The sequence below is a fragment of the Delphinapterus leucas genome, chromosome 3, assembly GCF_059928025.1.
Source record: "Delphinapterus leucas isolate spDelLeu-1000000601 "Yukka" chromosome 3, BTC_Dleu_Yukka2, whole genome shotgun sequence".
NCBI lineage: Eukaryota > Metazoa > Chordata > Mammalia > Artiodactyla > Monodontidae > Delphinapterus > Delphinapterus leucas.
In genome coordinates, this window is record NC_143131.1 from 128,109,004 (window position 1) to 128,134,608 (window position 25,605).

The 25,605-nt window shown below is 39.0% G+C and overlaps 1 protein-coding gene across 3 annotated transcripts in view; it reads right to left on the minus strand.

The window, feature by feature from the left end:
- Positions 1-25,286, minus strand: part of DCTN4 (dynactin subunit 4) — a 32,543-nt gene extending 7,257 nt beyond the window's left edge. Inside the window, exons 1-11 of one of the 3 annotated variants that reach the window (XM_022590163.2) lie at positions 25,105-25,286; positions 22,584-22,654; positions 20,239-20,417; positions 14,149-14,192; positions 11,925-12,032; positions 10,258-10,331; positions 9,912-10,024; positions 9,482-9,591; positions 4,356-4,429; positions 1,628-1,682; positions 272-379 (exon numbers count right to left, since the gene is read on the minus strand). In XM_022590163.2, the coding sequence (XP_022445871.1) occupies positions 272-379; positions 1,628-1,682; positions 4,356-4,429; positions 9,482-9,591; positions 9,912-10,024; positions 10,258-10,331; positions 11,925-12,032; positions 14,149-14,192; positions 20,239-20,417; positions 22,584-22,654; positions 25,105-25,239 (1,071 nt within the window). In that variant the 5' untranslated portion in view covers positions 25,240-25,286. The other 2 variants (XM_089909566.1, XM_089909565.1) reach the window with 2 other exon arrangements.
- Between the last annotated feature and the right edge of the window lie 319 nt (positions 25,287-25,605).

The window sequence follows — 25,605 nt, forward strand, 5'->3', positions numbered from 1 at the left end:
GGAAGATGGGCTGGCATGGAAGTGCGGGTGAAGAAAAAACAGGGAGTTAGGAAGTTACTGTCACAGTCCACGTAAGAAATGATGAGACCTTCTAAAAGGGCAGTGACAGTGTGCTTGTGGATAAAGTAAAAAAACTCAAGAGGTGAAATCAGAAGAACTTGATGACTGTTTGGATGTGAAAATGAGACAGTGTGGAGTCCTTTAAGCCAGGGCAAATGAAGCCACTCCAGGAGAAGTCAGGGTTACTCAGGATGAGGCAAAGCGTTCCTACCTTAGCAGTGCTGTTGATATCATCAGGGTCCCCCTCCTCGTACTCCAACAGAGTCACGTGAGTGAGGTTTTCCACTGGATTCGTAAGAGTCAGGAGGACCTGGCTCTCCTGGGGAAAAGGAAAGGCATCTTTCAGACATGTTCCACTGCTGCCACCTAGGTCCACTTTCCTAGATGCTTAGATCACAAAATCATCACCCCCTCCGCCCTCCATGCCTCCAGCATTACTCCTGAACAGTAACACCCACCTGTGCCTCTACATCACTGCATTCTCGAAGTGCTCACTAACTCCTATTCTGTTACTTATATGCTAGTCTACATACTCTCTGGAGCTGCTATTTCACTGAGGAAATGGAATAGATCCCACAGAAAGGGCCAGTTACTAGATGCAGAAATTCTGAGAAATACACATTACCTAAGTGATTGTTTAAAGTTTACAACTCTTGCCCTACCCAGGTCGCCACTTAAGGACTAAAAAGAAGGAAGCCCTCATAAATAAAATATGGGAGCCACAGGCTAGCCAGATATATTAGCATAGGAAAAAAATGGCACATCAAGACTGTAAAAGACTTCTAAGATTTCTTGAACCATAATTTGCCCTTGTTTGGTATGCTCTTTACATTAGCAAAAAAAAAAAAAAATTAAAATGAACAGGGACTATAAAAGTGTCTTTATGAGCAGCATGAAAGAATTAAGACGCTGCTGCCGAACACTGTGCAATCCACTGTGGTGTCTGTGCGGGAGATAAGGACCTCAAAGAAGAGAGGGGCTGTGGTAAAGAAGAAATCTAGTTGATTCCTGATATCTCACACGTACACACACGAGATGGTGGAGAATCTCCCGGCTGGAGGAGAGCTGAAGATGCCTGTGGGGTCTAACATCTCCTTTCTTTCCCTGCCATGATTCTACCTCAATGTAATGTGCACACTGCTCCTTCTGCATATATTTCAAAGATGCTGTTATCAAGAACCCCAGCTTAATGACACTTAAAATCTCAATCCCTTTTTATTTCAACCTTTTTTCTTTTTTATCCCTTGCTCATTGCATCCCATGTCAAATACACACAGCCACCACATACACATATGCACACATCTGTTTTTTTTTTGGGCTGTACGCGGGCCTCTCACTGCTGTGGCCTCTCCCGCTGTGGAGCACAGGCTCGGGACGCGCAGGCTCAGCGGCCATGGCTCACGGGCCCAGCCGCTCCGCGGCATGTGGGATCCTCCCGGACCGGGGCACGAAACCACGTCCCCTGCATCGGCAGGCGGACTCTCAACCATTGCGCCACCAGGGAAGCCCTGCACACATCTTTGATCAATTAATCCTTTCTCTTCCCGTAAATAAGCATGGTACTAACCTTCATGTAGCGAAGGTTGGGAATTGACATGATTCTCACTTCTGGGATGTAATTGCTATGCGTGAATAAAAAAATGCATTATGGTCATTGGAGTCTCTTAAAATTGTTACTTTTTTTTTTTAAAGCTAGTGCAGCAAAGCAACGATTTCTTCATGTTAATTAGAACATGTCAGAGAAAATTTTAAAGAATCATACCACTACGATAAGAACTTAAGACATGAAACCAAACTGGTAATGAATTCTTTCTGAAATCTTACGTATACCTCTAGTTTAGAGCCTATATATGTGTGTGCATCATGGCAGATATCTCTACCTTATATATGTATTAGATATATTTTTTGAGATTTTTATTAATTCATTTCTGTAAATCTATAGGCAACTGGTTACAAGATCCAAGACTGATTTAATAATACATTATAGGGGTATAAAAACACTACCACATACTTACCACTTTTATATAGCACTTACTATGTGTAACATTTGAAGTATGTTACAAATATTAACTCATGTAATCTGCACTGCAACTGCGTAAAATAGATATTACTATTATCCCCATTATGCAGAGGAAGAAACTAGGCTTGGGAGAAGTAGCTTGCTGGTAAGCGGCCAGCATTCACATCTAGGCAGTCTGGCTGCAGGGCCCTTGCTCTTAACCACTATGTTACGCTACCTCTCTAAGTAAGACAATAGAATTTTGTACTTATATGTGCTTGTTCTGGACTCAAAACCTCAAAACCCAGGTTCAAATTCCAGCTTAGTGTTTATATACCAAGATACTTCTTTGTAAAGAGCAGGGCAAGATATTTACCTCTTTGTGTCTCGGTTATAAACTGAAAACACTGAAAGTACCTTTATCTTGAGGTTATTGTGAAGAATAAATTAAATAATAGTGCAAAAAGTGCTTGGAACAAAGCATGCATAAATGTTACCGGGCATATATTAACATAAGACAAAATCTATTGCAGAAACACTACAAGTGGGCAGGGGCAGGAGTGCATCTTAGCATTAAGGTATTTTAACTTCAGACTAGGTATTTTTCATGACGGTCATCAGGACTACCTGAGTAACTTGATACAAATTCAAGAGCCTCACTATCAAGGATTTGGATTTAGCTGGTCTGATGTGTGACCAGATCGTATGTATTAAGGTTCCCCGGTGACACTGCCATGATGCCAGAAGAAAAGCACTGTTTTTCAAAGCAATCTTAAGAAACTGATGCAAAGCACATCCTGCCATTCAAGATTTCTGTAACGAGTGTAATTCTTAATTAAGAAAGGAGCTCGTACCACACTTCACATGCCATTTTTGTAGTCCTAACCAGTCATGCATTAAATAATAGTTGGGAAAACAGAACATACTGTACGGTGATTTACAGTTACAAAGCATTTGTGAAGATATAGCTCACTTGATCCTTCTCAACAGCCACAAGAGAGAGGTAGGACTGGTGTTATGCCCATTTCAGAGATGAGGGAAATCAGTTTAGACAAATTCTGTAAGTGCCAGAACCCACATCTGGCCCTCCTAAGTCATGAGACCAGCACTTCTCTGCCATTTTGACTGCCAATTATTTCTTTTTAATTGTTGCATAATATTCTACATGAGTGTATCTCAATTTAATCAATTTTTTTTTGTTAATGGTTAATCAGTTTGACATTAAAATTGTTTCCAGCTTTTTGCCTTTAAAATGTTATAACACATATCGTTATGTATTGGTCTTTATATATTGCTTTGTTTCTAGAGAATAGATTCCTGAGACAGCACTACCAGGTTAAAAGGTCTATGTCATTTTGTCTTGATATTCCAGGTCTCTCTCCAAAAAAACTCTTAGCAATTCAGTCTACCAACAATGTATGCAAGTATGTTTACCCAGACGCTCACGAGCACTCAATACTACTTATTATTTAAAATTTTTCCTATCAAGTCTCAGCATCTTTCCATATATTTACCGGCCATTTGGAATTTCTCTTCTCTGAGCTACATGTTCAAATCCTTTGCCCTACCTCACCCCCCCGCCCCCAACAAGCCCATTCCAGGGATATTCAACTTTTATTTATCATGGAGTAGCAAATATTCTTTCTTGCTCTACTGTCTCAGGACTTTGTTGTCAATTTTGGTTTTTACAACTCGTACCTTTCTGCTAAGGTCAAAGCTGGCTACTTTCCTTAGTGGCTTCTGGGCTTCCTGCCTTACTTGGGAAGGGCTCTCTCACCCTAAAGTCAAGACGATAGTTTCCTAATTTTTCTTGTTTGATAGATAATTTTCACACACAAAATTCCCTTCTACTGACAAGTCTCTGTGAGTTAACGCTAATATAATCACTTTTATCCCACTCAACAAAGCATTATCAGAAATACAGTTAAATAGCATGAACATTGTTACAGGGATATTCTTCCATCTGCTATATTTTATTTTATTAATTTTTTTAAGAGATCATTCCCAAACGGAGGTACTTTTTCATTTGTGATGAATGACTAGTGACTCTCCAACCAGCAACATACCACATTGCCACAGACCATACTACCACGTGCCCTGATATAACACCCTGGATTCTGTGTCTGTAAATCTGCTTTCAACTTCCTGGTATGTATTTCAAAACCAAAACAGGAACAAAAGAGCACGATTATTCTGAAGTAGTTTCTCTTTCCTTTTTTAAGCCAAGAGTAAGCACATGTCACAGTGAAAAAAACAAAAAAAACAGTAACCCAAAACACCAATCCCAAATACTCACACAGCAACCAGCTGGATTTTGAATTTGATAGATGTTGGATTAAATTCTGGCTTGCTCAGATTATGTTCACATTTCTAAAAAGAAAAAAATATGTATCAGAGGAAAACAGGAACACACTCCGCTGATCCAGAGACCTGCCAAATCCAGAAGCATAGCATTTACTACAGTTTGGTTTTATTTTGCTGCAAGATCACAGATGTTTTGAAATAGAGTGTATACTACCCATAACCAAAATACACAAAAGATGTTTTGGACTTCTGGAAATAAGCAACCACACTATCAAATATTAATAACCTTGTAGTGCTTCAAAACTACTGAAATAATAACACAGACTTCTTATTAAGCATGAACGATGTGGATTTTTTCTGAGTTTTCCTCTTTCTTGTTTTGTTTTGTTTGTTTTTTTGCCCGTGCCTTGAGGCATGCGGGAACTTAGTTCCCTGACCAGGGATTGAACCCGTGCCCCCTGCAGTGGAAATGTGGAGTCTTAACAACCTGACCGCCAGGGAAGTCCCTTCCTTGTTTTCTTTTATATTATTATTAGTCCTTTTTAATTTCCTTTCTACTAGCCTAAAAGATATGCATTCTTGGTTTAAGTGAATTTAAACATCACATCAACTTTACGAGGTAGGTGTAGGTACTATAATTATTATTGTCCCTATGTCACAGATGATAAAAATGGGACACAGGAAAGGTATATAATCTGTGCAAACTTCACAGAGCCAGTAAGACTTGGAGCTGGGATTTAAATCCAAGTGGTGTGATTCCAGATCTCATGCTTTAAAATACAGTAACAATTACTTGGTTACTTTCTTCAATGGGTTCCACATGCATCCGGTTAAAACATTTTTTTAATGGTATAAAAAAGAAACAGTGTAAAGATACCAGTTACCTGTCCCACTGTTCCTCTCCCCAGAGCCAACAAGCTTCTCATGTGTTTTCTCACAGATAGCTGATGCACATAGAAGTATACACATACATCACCTTTCTTTTTCACAATAACACAAAAGAGAACATTTTATATTCTTCTGCCTTTTTCACTGAATCGACCTTGGAATGACATACCAGCACACACAGATGTACCTCTGTGTCCTACTGTAGTGATTTCCATAACTTATGTAACCAGACCCAAATTGATAAAGGTTTCCATGATTTTGCTACTACAAATAATGCAGCAATGAGTAATCTTGTATGCAAATCACTTCCCAGATGTATAAATGTATCTGTAGGATAAGTTCCTAAAAGTGAGTGCATGCGTTTATTATTTTGATGGATATTGCCAAACTGCTAACTTTTGCCAATCTGATGATTATGAAATGGTTTCTCACTGTAGTTTTAATGTACATTTCCCTGATTACTGTACATGTTCGCGTATCTTTCCTATTTATTGGGTATTGGGATTTCCTCTGCCATAAATTGCAAGTTAGTACCTACTTGTTATTTTTATACTGGGTATCTTTTCCTTACTGATTTGCTATACTTCTTTACATATTCTGGATACTAATTCTTTGTCAATTATATACCTTACAAATTACTTTTCTCAGTCTATGGCCTACCTTTTCATTTTGATATGGGTTTTCTTTGGAATGGGGGTATAAATTTTAATTTTTTTTTTTAAAGGTTTTTTGATTTTTTTTTTTTCTTTTTTTTTTAATGCGGTACGCGGGCCTCTCACTGTTGTGGCCTCTCCCGTTGCGGAGCACAGGCTCCAGGCGCGCAGGCTCAGCGGCCACAGCTCACGGGCCCAGCCGCTCCGCGGCATGTGGGATCTTCCCGGACCGGGGCACGAACCCGCACCCCCTGCATCGGCAGGCGGACTCCCAACCACCGCACCACAAGGGAAGCCCTAAATTTTACTTTTAATGTGTCAAATATATAACTTTTCCTTTATGGTTTGTCTTATTTTCGGACTACTCCCTTAACTAGAAGCCATAAAGAATATTCTCCCATATTTCCTTCTAGACATACTGGTCATCATATACACTCTTTAAAGTTTCCAATGCTCCTGAAATTGACTTTTGTGTATGGTATGAGTTAGAGACCCAATTTTATTTTTTTTTCATAGAATCATTTGACCTAGCAAAATTTCAATAGTATTCTTTCCCCAGGGACCTGCAAGGCCATATTTAGTAAAATCAAGTTTCCTCACATGCATGAGTCTGTTTCTGCTTTCTCTATTCTGTTCCAACAGTCTATTAATCTAACATACACAAATATTTTTTATGTTTATATATATATTTATTTTCCCTCTTTTCTTATACAAAAAGTTATGTACCTGCTGCGCACCCTGCTTTTTGCATTTAAAAATACATCCCACATTAGTACATTCTGTTTTATAGGTTTTTGGTACTCACTGTGTGGATGTACCCTAACCTCTATACGTTTTGGTTTGTAGAGGTGTACCTTCAGGGTAGACTCCTAGAAGTGAGATCAATGGGTCAATACGAAACTGATTTTTTGCCTGCTGAATCTGTCCATTTCTGAGAGACAGGTGTTGAAGACTCCAACTACGATGGTGGACTCATCTATTTCTCCTGCAGTTCTATCAGGTTTTGCCTCACACAGTTTGACACTCTATTGTTCAGCACATACACATTAAGAACTGTTGCATCTTCTTGGAGAACTGACCCCTTTACCGTTATGTAATACCCTTCTTTATCCCTCATAACTGTCCTTACTTTGAAGTCTGTTCTGTCTGAAATTAATATGGCTACTCTTGCTTCCTTTCAATTAGTATTGACATGGTATATTTTTCTCCATTTACTTTTTTTTCAATTTTTTAAATTTTACTTTTTTATACAGCAGGTTCTTATTAGTCATCAATTTTATACACATCAGTGTGTACATGTCAAGCCCAATCACCCAGTTTATCACACCACCATCCCCCCCACCCCTGCGGCTTTCCCCCTTGGTGCCCATACATTTGTTCTCTACATCTGTGTCTCAACTTCTGCCCTGCAAACCAGTTCATCTGTACCATTTTTCTAGGTTCCACATACATGCATTAATATATGACATTTGTTTTTCTCTTTCTGACATACTTCACTCTGTATGACAGTCTCTAGATCCATCCACGTCTCCACAAACGACCCAATTTCCTTCCTTTTTGTGGCTGAGTAATATTCCATTGTATATATGTACCACAACTTCTTTATCCATTCTCCTGTTGATGGGCATTTAGGTTGCTTCCATGACCTGACTATTGTAAATAGTGCTGCAATGAACATTGGGGTGCATGTGTCTTTTTGAATTATGGTTTTCTCTGGGTATATGCCCAGTAGTGGGACTGCTGGATCATACGGTAATTCTATTTTTAGTTTTTTAAGGAACTTCCTTACTGTTCTCCATAGTGGCTGTATCAATTTACATTCCCACCAACAGTGCAAGAGGGTTCCCTTTTCTCCACACCCTCTCCAGCATTTGTTGTTTGTAGATTTTCTGATGATGCCCATTCTAACTGGTGTGAGGTGATACCTCATAGTAGTTTTGATTTGCATTTCTCTAATAATTAATGATGTTGAGCAGCTTTTCATGTGCCTCTTGGCCATCTGTATGTCTTCTTTGGAGAAATGTCTATTTAGGTCTTCTGCCCATTTTTGGATTTCTCCATTTACTTTTAATCTATATGTGTCTTTATATTTAAAGTGGGCTTTTCCTTTCGTTTTTTTAAAAATAAATTTATTTATTTATTTTTGGCTACCTTGGGTATTCGTTGCTGCGCGCGGGCTTTTCTCTAGTTGTGGCGAGCGGGCTTCTCATTGCGGTGGCTTCTCTTGTGACGGAGCACGGGCCCTAGGCCTGCGGGCTTCAGTAGTTGTGGCTCATGGGCTCTAGAGCACAGTCTCAATAGTTGTGGCGCACGGGCTTAGGTGCTCCGTGGCATGTGGGATATTCCCGGACCAGGGCTCAAACCCGTGTCCCCTGCACTAGCAGGCGGATTCTCAACCACTGTGCCACCAGGGAAGCCCCTTCCTTTCTAAAAAGGTTTTTCAATATAGAAATTTTTTAACATATGCAAAAATACAGAGTAGTGTTATAAATCTCTTGGTACCAGCCACCCAACTTCAACAATTAGCAACGTGTTAGCAACAATGGCCAATCTTGTTTCACCTAGACTCTTACCCACTCCCTATGCCTGACTATTTTGCAACAAATATCGGACATCATGTCATTTCATCCTTAAACATTTTGGTATGCAGCTCTAAAAGATAAAGATACTTTAAAAAAATAACAATACCATTATTATCCCTAAAAAAAATGAATAATTCTTTTAATAGCATTAAAAAATCCAGTCAGTATTTAAATTTCCCCAAAGGTTTCACACATTTTTCTTTCCTCCCTCGCTCCTCCCCTGGTCCCTTTCCTTCTATCTTTCCATGCTGTGTTTGAATCAGGAATTAAAGTCTATACACTGCGTTTGGTTGATAGGCCTCTTCTAATCTAATACTGTGTTATTTGATAACAGGAGCTACCAGTCACGTGATTATTTAAATGAATTTCATCTTAGAAAGATTCAGGCCCTCAGCTGCACTACCATATTTCAAGTTCTCAGTAGCCACAGGTGACTAGTGGCTAACATGCTGGACTATGCAGATAAAGAGCATTTCCATCACCACAGAAAAGTTCTGTTGGATCGTACTGATCGCAAAGGTCTCCTTTCCATTTTTTTTCCATACTTTGTTTTCTTTTACAATGTTTCTTTTATTTATTGAAGAAACCCTGCTGTTAGTTTCATAGATTCCCAGAGGCTTTTGCTGATTTTTCTTCTTTCTTGCTTTCTTTTAAATTGATTTTTTTTTTACTGGTCCTTTTGTTCCCCTCTCTACTGGCCTAAAAGCTTTATATTCTTTCACTATTCTTTTAGGGATTAGCAGTATGAACTTAACCTTCAAATACCCCAGCTTCCACATCTGTAACAAGGGTAACAACAGTACCTACCTCACTGAGTTAGGGGGATTAAGTTTATCTTGAAAGTTCTAAAATAGTGCCTGGACACTGGAACGTTACCTACAAGCATTTTCTACATTTACTACATTCCAGAGGTTTTGATACTGACCAGATGCCAATCGTGTTTATTTTTGCTTTTCTCTTACACAAATGACAACTCTACAGAAAGGAATACTTACTCGGCAGCGCAGGGACCGTTTGATCAGAAGATGCTTGTGACGAGGATACAGCTGTGAAGCACAGATTGGCTGGAAGTCAGGCTGTAAGAGGCGCTGCTGAAGGGTGGTCACTAGCATGAAAGGCAGAAACCAAGCTTGGTTTACAGTGACTTGCTCAAAATCAGACGTATATGAGATAATTACGCAAAATAACACTGCCTTTGTGAACAGTGCTCTTCAAAAAACTACAATATAGAAATTTGACAGATGTTTTAAAGTTCTTCAAATGATTACATCTATTTTATTTTCTACATGACTCATTTTAGTACTAACAACTATGCTATTAAAAATCTCAAATCAAAACAAAAAACCTCAAATCACAAGGCATATAAGTAACAAAAACAGAATTAGATGTAAAATAGAAACAAAGCAGAATCATGTATAAAATTACCCTCTGTTAAATTTACTGGTCTTGTATAATAGTCTTCAGGTAGAGGTTCCACTTCATCTACAGCCTGAGCTGGCTCAACCTTTATCTCTTTCTGGTCCTCTCCTTCTTTAAGGCTAAAAGATAAAAGCCATCATTTCTCAAGGGTCCACCTGAATATCTTCAAAGTCCATGACATCAATAATTGAAGTATTCCTCTACTATAGAATATTCTTTCTGTTTAGGTTTTTCCTAAGTATGAGTATCTTCTTCCCCATTGGCAACTGTTATTAACTTTAAAACCACATTCCTTCAATGTTCATTTTGATATCAGCTTTCTCCCTCAAAGCCATTTAACGTCCAAACTTACGAAAGTCCAGCAAGGGTACTGATGGTTGTACCAGCTCGTGGTCGCTGAAGCCTGGTTCCAAGACCATATTTGTCCTAAACAGAGTTCAGAAATTCCTGTTAGAAATTCTACTTTTAAATATCCTGTGTATCAAAATAAAGAATTTGGGGAGGGACAGCATGAGAAGCTCAGGGAAATAAGCCAAAAAAAAAAAAAAAAGCTAATTTTAAAGCTTCTTTTAAAGAGAGTAATTGTAGCCCCACATCATCTTACTCTTAAAATAATAACAAAAGCACCAAACATGGAGATTGAAACTACATTAATGCAGTGAAAATGAGCGAAATGTGATAATCTAAGAATATCTAAGCCATGGCTTAGGCCAGAACTATGTGGAGGAGCTAAGACACACGATGAACGTCTTCTTGGAACACCAGTGACCACCTGCTCACTTCTTCAGGGTTAGCAAGAATCATAAAAGAGAACTTACCACTACATGAATAGTATGTTGCTGTAGGCCCCAAAATAGCAGCAGGTTGCAACAGAGACAAAAAAATGCAGCATAAGACAGAAGCAAACTCATACGGCAGGCAGGTCGCACGGGAAAGTTGGCAGAATAACACATCTAATTCCAACTCCTCTCCTAATACACTGGCGCGTGCTGATTATACCACTGGACTGTTGAAAACATTCACTGAGGCTTCAGGGAAGTCTCTGGCAAATATGGACGCCCTGCAAGCTTTAATGCTTTGTTAAACTCTCAACTAGATATTTTTATATGAACCTTACCAATCCTTAGGGTTTTAATGCTTAACTAATTCTCATGCAGAGGCGGTACAAGAAGTTAATTAACCTTTCCAGGTCTCATTCCCTTTAGTGTAAAATGGGGATCTACCACCTCCTACACAGGACTGTTGTGAGGATTAAACAAAATCATATGGATAACGTGCTTAGCACAGAGCTTCACACATCACTGCTATTCAATAAACATTATTTACTAAATGCCAACCTGCTTGGCTCCAAGCAAACACACAGAAAATAAACTATTCTGTGAGAGCAAATAAAACTTGGGGGACAATAGGAAAAGCTCCAAATCCTAATTTCTTGCTTCTAATTGGTAGTTTACAAATGAGTAGAGAATGACTTTTGTAAATAATTCCTATCAAAAATTACACCTGCATATATCACTACTATTTAACGACAAAAATGCTCTGTGTAAAAGTCAGGGTTTTTTATACTGGAGAAATATTGGAAGGGGCCAAAAAATTATGGTAACTAAAGCTGGGAAATCACTACTACCAGGATGCCAAAGGTGGGTGGGCTACCTAGGTAATATGGATAAAACCTCCCACTCGCCCATATTCTCCTGACTTTCTGTAATATCCAAAAGCTGTAAATGTGGGTGCCTACAAAACTAAACAGTAGCCGCTTTAGGAATAATCAGAAGAGAAAGGGGTGTGATGGAGAAAGAAACACAAATGTACTTAAAACTCAAAGAACTCCAACAGAACTAATGATATGGCAAAAGCAGAACCGCTGGACTTAGACACCTATCACCTGAGGAACCTTCTTCTGCTAGCCATCGTTCAGGAATCTAGGGACAATGGCCACTTTCTGAAATGTTCCCTGTTCTTATGCCACACCGGTCTTGATCCATGAATTGCAAACTCCTTTTTGTACCAATTTCTCACCGAAAAAGCCAAAGGCATATAGTTTCTACGCCGTGCCAGTTTCTTGCGATCTCGCTCAACCTTCTCCTTCTGAGCAAGCTGCTGGTAATATTCAATCAGTTTGTTCATCTGTAAGAAATCAAAGACTCAGTATTCGTTTCATGAAAAAGCTAACAAGAAACTTACAAAATTAATCAACTCCACTGACTAGACATATAATGAACAGACAAGACAAATTTATTAAGGTGGGCAAGTTTGCCCTCTTCTTCAAAGAGAATTTGTCTTCATTACATGATCTATTTTCAGAATTGAAATGGAACCTTCAAGTTCAACAACAGGAAGAAATGAGCAATGAAAAGGCTTGAAAATTTCATGTTCTCTTTTCACTGCTCTTTAACTTCATTGCTTACTTCCCCTCACAACTGCTCCTACTTTCTCTGCATGACCAGAGGACCACCTATTTCCAAGGATGTGACATTTCATACTTTATTTTCTCCCACTCTCCATCACATATTTTCATTTAAAAATATATTTTAATCATAAAAGCAATATATAACTGTGAAAAGTTCAAACAATATAGAAACATAAAGAATAAAAAGTGAAACTTCTCTTTTATCTCTCACGCCCAAGTCCACCCTTCCCCTCCCCACAGGTATCCATCATTAGAGTTTAGATATCTTTCTTACACACTTACAGACACGGGTATGATATTATATCCTGCATACATTAAAAAATGCATGTATAGACATATCGCTTTTATATGTGTAAAATAAATCCAGCTCTTTTTATTTTTCATATAAGGGGAAAAAACTTACTATTTTAAAACTTTTTCACTGTAAGTGCCATGAACTTTCCATTCAGTACAAATAGATCTACCTCATTCTTTTTAAAGGCTGCATCTTATTAAACGGTACAAATGTCCTAAAGGTATTTAACCATTTGCTCTGAGAGCACTTAAATGGTCTCCTGGTACCCACTCTTGTCCTCTCAATTCAGCAGTAATTATTTTTTAGAAACACTAACCTGATTCCGTCAGCTCTTTTGCTTTAAAGGCTTCTCAGACTCCTTAACTTGGTCCACATGGTTCTGCATAGTCTGACCCCAAATCCTTTTCTCCATTCACCTACTGCTATGCTCCACTCTGGCACACTTGCCTCTTGTTTATAACTTGCTTTGCTCCTTCCACTTACAAGCTCTTTGCCTATGCTGTTCCTCCGCCCTGAATTCTTTCCCTTCTCTGCCTGTCATCCTCAGATCCTAGCGCAATCCTCAGATGTGGACCTACCTAGCTGAAATTCCCCCTAATAAATGCCCACATGCACAATTTCTCTCTCCTTCATATTACCTTGAGTTTTTCCTTTATCTGGGGATTATTTAATTGATTTTTGTTTTCCCATTAGACTTAAGCTCTATGAGGGTAAGGACCATGTATTCCTATTGTTCAGCACAACCCCTGACACACAGTATGCAGCACATGCTGGGTAAGTGTTTGATAAATGAATATACATATTTTTGTGCATAAGTACAAGTATTTCTGTAGGTCAGAGTCCAGGAAGTAGATACTGCTGAGAGAGCAATAAATCTGTACTAATTTACACTAACAATAGGATATGTGAAAAGGTCAAATTCCATACACTCCCATCCAAGATATTTTCAGTATTTCTAATTTTTGCTGAAGTCATAAGTGAATAATTATAAATTATTATTTAATTTGCAGTCTGTACAACTTCATTTCAATAGCATTTTATTATCTTTCTAATATTCTACTTCCAGGGGCAACAAAATCAGTTCTAATGTATACTGCAGAGATCAATTCACTGTGAACTATTAAAGGATGTCTAAATCATGATTCTATAAGCAACCACTGCTGAGTCCAAGGGCATCTTCCAAATTAGTGGTGTTTCCAAGAGTTAAAATGTTTATATGTGGATGATAATTCTGAGAACAAATGGACCCTTAACACAGTTGGTGCATACGTGAAAAACAGAAACGTATCATCTCCCTTTTCCAATTCACAACCTGAGTACAGAACTAAAACTACACCTAGGTTTCTCTATTAACTTAAGTCAGACTGGAAAAAACTGCCACTGTGACTTAATGTCTTACAACGAGAAGCACTTTCTAAGTGTAAAAAACACCAAAATACACATCATGGATTTATAAGCATATGCCATATACACTGATAAAATGGTCTTTTTCTTCATCTTTTCTCATTTCATCCTCTCTCTGATGACCCTTTACTTACCCGTTGCGTGTGAGGATTTTCAGGTTCCTGCCAACCACCACTAGCTGCAAAATAAAGGAATATTAAACAAGACTTACGTAATTTGATAATTTTATTTCCACAAAAACAGGTCATCTGCAGGCCACAAAATAAAGCTTAAAGACATAAAATCACACAATTTCCAAGAAAGAGTCCTAGAAATTATACAGACTGAAGGGCTCAGAATGAAAATTTTTCTTTAAATATAATGATGGTGATAATAATAACCACCACCAGGACCGCAACTACAACTAACACATGTATAACTTCTGTGCCAGGTATTTGAAATGTATCACACTTCATTTTATTCTCATAATAACCCTCTGAGGATTTCCCTGGTGGCTCAGTGTTTAAGAATCCACCTGCCAATGCAGGGGACACGGGTTCAAGCCCTGATCTGGGAAGATCCCACATGCCGCGCAGCAACTAAGCCCATGTGCCACAACTACTGAGCCTGCGCTCGAGAGCCCGCAAGCCACAACTACTGAACCTGCGTGCTGCAACTACTGAAGCCACGCGCCTAGAGCCCATGCTCCGCAACAAGAGAAGCCACCGCAACGAGAAGCCCGCGCACCGCAACGAAGAGTAGCCCCTGCTCGCCGCGACTACAGAAAGCCCCATGCACACAGCAACAAAGACCTAACGCAGCCAAAAATAAATAAATAAATAAATAAATAAATTCATTAAAAAAAAAATAACCCTCTGTGGTAGGGACTCTCATTATTAGTCTTATTTTACAAATGAGGAAATTGAGGCTCAGAGAATTAAATAACTTGCCCAAAGTCATAAAGACAGTAAGCGGTAAAGCCAGGATTCAAACTCAGGCAGTCTGACTCCAGAGACCTTGCCCGTATCTGCAACACTGGGCAATTTCTGTGTTCTACGACCTCAGTTTAGAGAAGAGTTTCTTACATAAGAGACAAAAGCACAAATCATAAGGGAAAAGATTATTCCAGAAAGCTGAAAGTAAAACCATAATGAATACTTCAACAAATGGTGCTGTAACAATTTACAAAAAACTAGCCTTGACCCTTACCTCACAACATTTACAAAATTTACCCTGAAATGGTAATAAACTTATGTGTAAGAGCTGAAACTATAATATTTGTAGAAGAAAACAGAAGTGAAAATCTTAGCGACCTTGGGTTAGGCTAAAGTTTCTTTACTAGAACACAAAAGGCACAACTATAAAATAAAAAATTGATAAACTGAACCTCATCAAAATTAGAAACCTGTAGGGCTTCCGTGGTGGCGCAGTGGTTAAGAATCCACCTGCCAATACAGGGGACATGGGTTTGAGCCCTGGTCTGGGAAGATCCCACATGCCAAGGAGCAACTAAGCCCATGCGCCACAACTACTGAGCCTGCGCTCTAGAGCCCATGAGCCACAGCTACTGAGCCCACACGCCTAGAGTCCGTGCTCTGCAATGAGAAGCCACCACAATGAGAAGCCCACACACCACAACGAAGAGTAGCCCCCGCTCACCGCAGCTCGCCCAAGTGCAGCAACAAAGACCCAATGCAGCCAAAAATAAAATAAAAATAAATTAGAAACTTGTGTTCTTCAAAAGAGACAGTTGAGGGCTTCCCTGGTGGCACAGTGGTTGAGAGTCCACCTGCCAATGCAGGGAACACGGGTTTGTGCCCCGGTCCGGGAAGATCCCACATGCCGCGGAGCGGCTGGGCCCGTGAGCCATGGCCACTGAGCCTGCGCGTCTGGAGCCTGTGCTCCGCAATGGGAGAGGCCACAGCAGTGAGAGGCCCGCGTACCGCAAAAAAAAAAAAAAAAAAAAAAAGACATAGTTGAGAAAATAAAAAGGCAAGCTGCAGACTGGGAGAAAATATTTGCAAAATATATATTCAACAAAGGACCTGTATCTACAATACAGAACTCTCACAACTCAATAAAAAGATTAAAACTCAGTTTAAAAATAGGCAAAGAGGGCTTCCCTGGTGGCGCAGTGGTTGAGAGTCCGCCTGCCGATGCAGGGGACGTGGGTTCGTGCCCCGGTCTGGGAGGATCCCACATGCCGCGGAGCAGCTGGGCCCGTAAGCCACGGCCGCTGAGCCTGCGCGTCCGGAGCCTGTGCTCCGCGACGGGAGAGGCCACAACAGTGAGAGGCCCAAGTACCACAAAAAAAAAAAAAAAAAAAGGCAAAGATTTGTACAAACACTTCACCAAAGAAAATACATAGATGGCAAACAAGCACATTAAGGAAATGCAAATTAAAACCACAATGAGGTATCACTACCCACTCACTAGAATGGCCAAGATGAAAAAAGAAAAACAATACTAATAGTTGATGAGGAACTGGAACTCTCCTACACTGCTGGTGAGGACCCAAAATAGTACAGCCACTGTGGAAAATAGTTTGGCAGTTTTCAGTCAAGGAAAACATACACTTAACCCTATGACTCAGCAATTCCATTCCTAGGTATATACTCAAGAAAAATGAAAATACATATTCACACTAAGATTTCTAGGCAAATGTTCATAGCCAGTTTTATTCATATGAGCCCTAAACTGCAAAAAATTCAATGTCTATTAACTGGAGAATGAATAAACAAATTATGGTATATCCATACAATAGAAGACAACTCAAAAATAAAAAGCAAAAACACGAACGAACCTCATAAGCATTATGCTAAGTGAAAGAAGACAGACACAACAGACTAAACTACTCCAATTATATAAACTTCTAGAAGAGGCACAATTACAGTGAAAGAAATAAATCAGTGGTAGTCAGGAGCCAGGAGGTGGAGGGGGGAAGGAAGTGACTACAAAGGGGCATGAGACAACTTTTTGGGGTAACGGAAATGTTCTATGATTGTGGAGGTGGCTACATGGCTATACACATTTGTCAAAAATCAAAGCATTTTACACTTAAAATTGGTGAGCTTCATTATATGTAAATTATATCTCAATAAAGCTAACCAAAAAAAGCGGGGCGGTGGGGGGGGAACTGTAACGAGATACCATTTCACAACCATCAGTTTGGAAAAACTTGAAAGAAGTCCAACAATGCTAAGAGCTGCCAGAGATCTGGAGCAATGGGTAGTCTACTCATATATTATTAGTGGGAGCAAAAATTGGTAAACCATTTTGGAGAGCTAAACATGTACACATCTTAAAACCACCAATTTTACTTTGTTATATAGAGAAACCCTTGCTCTTGTGACAGGAAACACACACAAGAATGTTTCTAACAGCACTGTTGTCAGAACCAAAAAACTGAAAACAACCTAAATGTCAAGAAGAGATCTGTGGTAAGTCATGCATGAATCACCCATCATCACAACTACATACCACAGACAAACCTGATAGAGATAAATTGTAGCAGGATGCACAAAGCATGGTTCTATTTGTTTCAAGTTGAGAAGCATACTTTGCTAGTGGCTACATACATACATGAAGAAGTGCAAAAGCATACATGGTTTTTTTCAGATGACCATCTGAATTCAGGACTGTGATGACTATCTCTGTCTAGAAGGCAGAAGAAGGCAGATGCAGTGGGGGGAAGGCTATACAGTGGGCTTACACTGTTTTGGTTATGCTTAATTTCTTAAGCTGGGTGATAAGTTCACAAAAGTGTATTATTTGTATAATTAAAAATAACTTTTTTTCCAAATAAAAAGGACTCCTGTTGAAGGTGACACTATAGCTCCTTGCAAGAAAAGGCAGCAATAACATCCTTAAGTACAGTATTTATATTTTAAAAGTTGCCTTAATTATGAAAAATAATTATGTGAAAGAAATGTTTTAGTAATATTTTAGAAAATCTGAATGTTTTACCTAATTGCATTTTTAGAACTGGTGATTTATTCTAAATGTAAATTTGAGAGACATTAAAAAGTTTCTGCACATTACTGACACAATGGCTTACTTACAAATAAACAAACAGTTCTAACTAAAGTGGTTTCAGGGCTTCTCAGACACCAGTGACATCATGGAAGAAATGAAATTACCTGTACTCCTTAAGAACTCCTAGTATTCAATTATCACTGTCAAGATACCCTAGAGGAGCTAGATTTCTAGAAACAAGCACAGCCTTTAAATTCTGAAAAATAAATTCTCCAATTCTAATAGCTTACAGTCCAGAAAGTATTAAAAAAGCACTTATAGAGTAACAAACTGAGAAATCTATCTGGATTTCTAGGCTTCCTTTCTTTAACTTGATAAAAAGAAACAAAATACAAACATGGAAAAAATACACTTTAACTCACTGAACTAAGTGCCACTTTGAGGTTGTTTTTTACATGTAACATAAATTCATAAACAAATTCAAACAATTTACTTGCTACACTGACATTAAAACACACACACAAATATTTACTGACAATCTAAGAAGATGCTACAGATACTTTCCAATATAAATCACAGTTCAGGAAATGCCTACCCACCAATGAGCATTTTTAAGGGACTTGTTTAGTTAGCTTTTTGTTTTTGAAGAGTATTTTATCAACATAACGTATGAAGTTAGAAAAACAACCAAGAGCTCAAGCATTCTAAACCAAAGGGTGAACTCAAGAGAACCACGGATTAAGTTTTAAGAATAGAGTTGAATCTAAAGGAACTTCACCCATATTTACTTCCAAGCTATGTAAGAATCTGTAGAAAACTTTTAGCTGAAGTCCATCTTCATTTTAGTTATGTCAAATAACATAATGAGTTTTTAGTTGGCTTCCTCATGTAAATAGTAAGTTGATTTTTTTTTTTTTTGCGGTCCACGGGCCTCTCACTGTTGTGGCCTCTCCCATTGCGGAGCACAGGCTCCGGACGCACAGGCTCAACGGCCATGGCTCACGGGCCCAGCCGCTCCGCGGCATGTGGGATCTTCCCGGACCGAGGCACGAACCCGTGGGCCCCTGCATCAGCAGGTGGACTCTCAACCACTGCGCCACCAGGGAAGCCCCAGTAAGTTGATATTTTTAATGGAAATGTAAAAATGGGAATTTTTAACAAATCTAAAAAGTTTTCACAAAATTAAACAAACGAAATTTCAGAAAGAAAAAAGACAATGGGGAGTTAGCAGTGCTGCTGTTTATATAAAAAATAAACAGCAACTCAAGATTTTGAACTGACTGTAATAAAGAGTGTTTCTACTCTCTGATATTAACCATGGAGTACAGGATATGAATAAAAAAGGAAGTTTCCTAATGAAGGTAAATGCAACCTCTGCTTTGAAATGCTCAAATGATGGAAAGGTAATTTAATACCTTAGGTTTTCTTTAGGTCCAAACATACATAACTTTCCTGTTTCACTTATGATACATATAGATGTATCTTTGAGCATGTGTTTGAATGCTCCAGGATAGATACTTGGACATGTAATTTCTGGGTAAAAGAATAAAAGCAATTTGAAATTTTAATAAATGTTGTCAAACTGCTCTCTAAAATGGCAGCAGACAAAAGAACTATTTTCCCATATTCTTGTCATACTACCAGATTTTTAAAATTTTGCCAAATCAATGGACGGAGTTTTAATTTGCATTTTCATGATTACTAGCAAAACTGAACTTATCTTTTTGCATATTTATTGACTTAAAAAAAATCACCTCACCAAGTTGTGTGCAAGAAAAAAAAATCCAATGTGCACACTTTGGTTATTGACCATCTTTATTTCCATTTCTGAGAGCTGCAGTTCATATCCTCTGACAATTTCTTTCTTTCTATTGGGTAGCTTTCTGATTTCTAAGGGTTCCTTATTTTTGGTTATTTATCTTTACTGTTATATATGATCCAAGCTTTGTGACTTTTATCTTTTAGGTTTGTTCATGGTGTGTTCCACCATCAGGAGCATTTATTTTTTATGAAGAACATTAATCTTTTGATTCTAAAAAAGTATCAGATTTATAAATGCTATTTTACCAACTTTAAGAAAATGAAATAGTTTACCAAGTCTCAGATGAAACATCACGGTCCATGTGAGAATGTGGGAACATAGAAGATTTAATGACAAAATACTCTGAATTTATCGCCTACCTCCCAACAGGTAACAGAAATAATGATTTGTGTGCAATTATAGCACTGCCGATTTCACAAAATCTCATGTTGAAGTCCGCCTCACTCACCCACAGATTTGTCTGCCATGCCCACATCTCTAGATGTCCAGCGACAAAATCCACAGGCCAGGTAATAGGCTTTCTTCACCGTGGTCTTGGCTGGGTCATCTGGAAGCTGTGTGGAAATGCTTGTTGCCCGAGTGGAGAGGGTGTGCATACAGCCGGGACAGTCAAAGCAGTTGGCGCATCTAGGACACGACAAACAATCATTGATTCATTCAACAAATATTTACCGAGCACCTACTATGTGCCAGACATTGTTCTACATGTTAGGAATTCAAGAGAGAACTATAAGGGAAGCGTGGCTCTCAAGCAAAAAGAAATTAAAAAGTACTCTGAAGAGGCTCCTACAAACTTCATTTTAAAATTTCAAAAGTATTACGATAATTATTTTTAAAAATGCAATCATCATCAAAGTTCCTGAAGAGTTACAGCATGACCCAATCCTACTCCAGAGAGGCAATCACGGTTAACAGTCTGGAGTGAACTTTTAGACTCTTTTACAGACCACAAAGATTTCTGTGGGACAGAGAAATGTCACAGCTTATGACTTTAGAGAGAACAGACCAATTGCACAATGGAAAACTGAGAGGCAACAATACAATAAGCTGTGAAACTGGGTTTGGAAAATAACTGCTTGTTTGCTGTGCCAGAGAGCTGAAACAGATACCAAACAATGTTACCAAGATGAAATGTTTCAGAAGCGGCATTTTCAGGGTTTTCTGCTCTCTTTAGGCATTACTCTTCCTAGTGAAACACTCAACATTCCCCTACAGTCCTCCCCATGCCTTGTTATTCTTAACTTTCCCACCATCTGAAATTATCAAGATTTCACCTCCAGTCCTGGACTTGTTCTGACGTTCCATTCCATAACTCCAATTTTCTGTGATATTTTGCTACTAGGTAATATCCTCAAATAAGGATAATAATAGTACCCACCTCATAGGGATATTCTGAGGATTAAATGACAAAATTTAATGTATGGAAAGCATACAAAACTGGTTTATAAGGAGCTATTTCTCCGGGACAGGAAAGACAAAACAGTGGTTCATATCCATGGAGGTACAGAGGTGTGACTGGTTACAAAGGACTTCCACACCATGCTAAAAACCAAAATGGCACCAGTAGCAGTGAGTACCAGATCTTGCTTTTTAATACCAGATCTTGGTTTGCAATACCAATCTTGAATAAAAGGTACCAGGGCTCCTTGGAGAAACGGCTAATTCTAGTACTGGAGCAGAAAATATAGAGGATGAGCCTGGAGTAAGTAAGAAAGTTCTCAAACAACTGAATAACACTTCGCTCCTCCTCACTGCCATATAATGATGGGGGTATGCCAAAGGGAGAAGGAAGTCTACTAAAAGAGGTCCCAATGGCCAAAGCCGGAACAATCTGAATTAAAAAAAAAAAAAAAAAAGTAGTACTGGATTATAACCTAAAGTATAAAATAAATATTCACAAGCCCATACTGCTTGAAGTAAATGACTAAATAAATAAAAAGGGGAGAAGAGAAAAATCTTCCATACAAAAGAATTCCAAGTAATACATGGAGATAGCCTTCACGGAAGGGGATCATAACTCCCCACTATTTAAGTGTGGGCTGTAATAGTGCATTTCTTTCCAAAGAGTACAATATGGGAAAGGAGAAGAAAATAAAAAGAGTAACTTTACATCAGAGAAACCTGACAAACACTAGCTCAAGCCAGGTAATCAAAGTTAACATCAATAGTGATGTCATGTTGGTGGTATATACCTTTGATTTGATGTGATGAGAGATGCACTTTACCTGTGTGGTTCTCCTCCCCACAACACATTCCCCCAGCTGATGAGAAAAACATAAGACAACTTCCAATTGAGGGACATTCTATAAAATATCTTACCAGTACTCCTCAAAACTAAGGAAAGTCTTAGAAAATATCACAGCAAGAGGAGCCGAAAGAGACATGACTATTAAATATAATGTGGGTATCCTGAATAGGATCCTAGAACAGAAAAAGGAGATTAGGGGAAAACTGAGGAAATCTAAATAAAATATAGAGTTCATTTAATAATAATGTTACCAATAATGTTCATTAGTTGAGACAAATATACCATACTAACATACGACATTTATAATAGGGGAGACTGGGTAAGGAGTAAACAGAATTTTCTGTATCATCTTCACAGTAATTCTTAAGTCTAAAACTGTTCTAAAATACAATTTATTTTTTTAAAATGAAAGTTTCACCTTTAGCATAAGTGATGCTAAAAAAAGAAAAACAGTTTGTTAAAAATGAAAGTTAATTCCACGTGCTTTTTTACCAGCTATTAAAGAAACAGCTGGGGAAAATAGAAAAAACTGATCCCAGTCTTACCTATTCTTTTTTAGTTTGGCTTCAGCCGATGGCATATTTTCTAAACAACTGGGACAATAATGGGAGTCCACCTAGAAAGAAACGAGAAATCAAAAAATCGGAGGAAAAGACATTTAGCTTGGCTTGTATATATGCCTGTGCCAATTAGTGAAATTTAAATTACATTATTCTGCAGCAGAGGTGAGAGACCATTGATCTGGCAAAGAACCTGGACTGTTTTCAGCATCGGGTTTATTCTTCAATCACCTGTTGTTTTCTTAACCTCTGGATTTCCTGAAATCCTTCTATTTTTCCTTTCTGATCTTTCCTATTCCCTTTCATCAGGGTTTTATGTATTAGACGTGTTAAAACATGTTTATGTAAAAGGTCTCTATGATAATCTAAATAGATTAATAAATAAACCCAATTTATGAGGCTGTGATCAAATATCCTTCTATCTAGTCTAGCTTTGTGTGACTGCAATAACTTGGCCACACAAATTGTTAAGAGATTTTAAAAGTTTTCCCATTACTGAGGTATTACATGTTCACTGAAGAAAAGCATACATTAACATTTACAAAGTCAGCTGTAGCCAACCAATTAGAGATTTTTAAATGGCAAATTAAACTACTAAGTTAACAACATAGTCTTATTGTATTTAATGCAAAAACATAGTACAAAATTAAATTCATTGTATTTTTTTAAGGACTAAATATTTTCTTTAATGTAGTAGATCCTATTTGATAATTCTAGAACTCCAGTCGCCTGCAGATGGACAGATTCACTTGAACATAAATACTATGACAGAAACTGTTTTCTTTTTCCATCATCTGCTTATAAACAGAACCACCTTTGAAAACATAACGTTACTGCTCAAATAAGTCCCCAGCAACACAAAATATAATACTGTTAACTTACATTTGCACTTACTCATCATGAAAGGCAAAATATAATTTATTCCTCCCTGTCCCCTTTCCAAATTATGCTCATCCCTTCATGTGCAGCTCCAATTCCAGGCTTGTCATTTGAAATTTCTGGACTGCTTCAGCCCTCACTAGCATCATCCTTCCCCAAACCCTAATGGCCTCCATTTCACAGGTGCACACCAGTCCGTAAAAGATTCAGTCACAGACTGAATGTCCTAGTTGAAGAGATCCTTACAGATTATGGAGACTCAGCTCCCTAATGATCACCAAATGAGAATCTAATCCAATAAATTCTAGAGGTGGAGCTGGGACAGCATCCTAAAGAGAAAGGACCTGCCAAAGAATAAGCATACAAAGTGCTAATGGAGATGGAGAAAAAAAAAAATCACGTATATAATACAGCATTGATTTTTCTCTTGTGTTATTTAACTGCTTTCTCTGACTATTCTTAACAGCATGAAAAATATTCCCAATAAAATAATAATTATTCATAATGTGTAAAATGGCTTATAGTATAGGACATATTCTCATATGCATTTTTAACCGTCCAGGGATCCTCACTCAAGTCCTCTGAATCAGGCTGCTTGGTTTCAAATCTTGCTGCCCCCTCCCACCCACAAATTTTTGGCTGTGTGACCCAGCGCAAACATTATGTGCCTCTTTCTTTAACTGTAAAGTGGTTTTTAAAAAAGGGTATCTATTCTAGTTTGTAGGATGATTAAAGATTATGTAAAGCACATGGCATATTGAAAGTACTGAATAAGCATTAACTATGTATTATTACTAGTCAGCTTTTCCTTCACGAGACTGCAAGTTACTCAACAGCAAGATTTACGTCTTAACGCGTCTTTTAATCCACAGAGCCTATTGAATGAACAACATGTTCCAGGTGCTGCAGAAGTTCTGGGGTTTTGTTATTTGGTGATTTCTTTTTCCGGGGGTCTTTTACATTTTGAGCAATCCCACCTCCAACGCCCACTTGCGCCAGTGAAGGTCAGAAATGTACCCTCAGGAGAAGCGCCATGAATATAACACTTTGAGCTTCTTAAACGACAGACCCGATTGTAAGCGCTTTTCACTCAGCTCACCCCATCCCAACCTCTTATCTGCTGCAGGCCTTGGGCTGGGTCAGGAAACAAAACAAGGCAGTTGGAAGAGGGCCCAGTTTCTGCCCAAGCAGGGGCAGAACTTCCAGGATGGGAGGGGCTTGGATGAGAATGCCCGCGGACCTCCCCACTCCCTCAATCAATGCTGGAAAGACGATATCTCGCCCCTCAAGTGGCCTGAACTAAGCATCCCCATACCTTTTCTCCCCCTGACCCACCCAATAACCAACACCCACCCCCCGCAGGAGATGGCCAGGGTCCCCAAAGTCAAGTTTGTCCCAGAGGGCGCTCTAGAACAGAAGGGCCGCTCAGCCCCACCCAAGGCCGCTCCTCCTTTCCAAGTGACAAATTACGTACGTATAAGCAAATTAAATCACAGGCAAATCTGAGTGACGGAAGGCAGAGCCAATCAGCATGTTAGGAAAATTACCACCCGCTGGTCGCGCTGACTAGGAGGAACCGCCTCCCCCTCCCCCAACACACACACTCTTCATGGGACGACTGCATTACCTCGTGAGACACACATTCCAGCGACCGCAGCTCGCTACAATAGCGGCAGAAGTAAAGCTGCGAGAGCGGGGCCCGAACCTTCTTTTCTCCCTGGACTACGTAGAGAACCCTCTCCGATTGCAGCAACGACGCCATCTTTAGGGGGAGGAGCCAACGACGCTCTCGTCGCGTCACGTGACTCGAGAGCGAGCGTTTCCCTGGCTTCCCTCCCTACGTCTTTCAACGTAGACTTTGACGTAAGGTTTCCGAGCTAGAGGGCCTTTGCGCCGGACGAAAGTCAAAGTGCGCATGCTCGTCTGGGGTTCCAGGTTTTTCACCCCGCCTCCACCTTACCTCTCCAGCATTTTTGAGAGCGTCAACCGTCTGGGCTGAGCTTAGACTTTTTTTGATAAGTACGGAGTCGCAGAACAAATCCATACAGACACAGTGCGCTCCTTTCCTTTGTTTCTAACAGAAAGGAAGGCTGCTCTTCTGTTTTATTTAACACTGCCTCTACCGCCC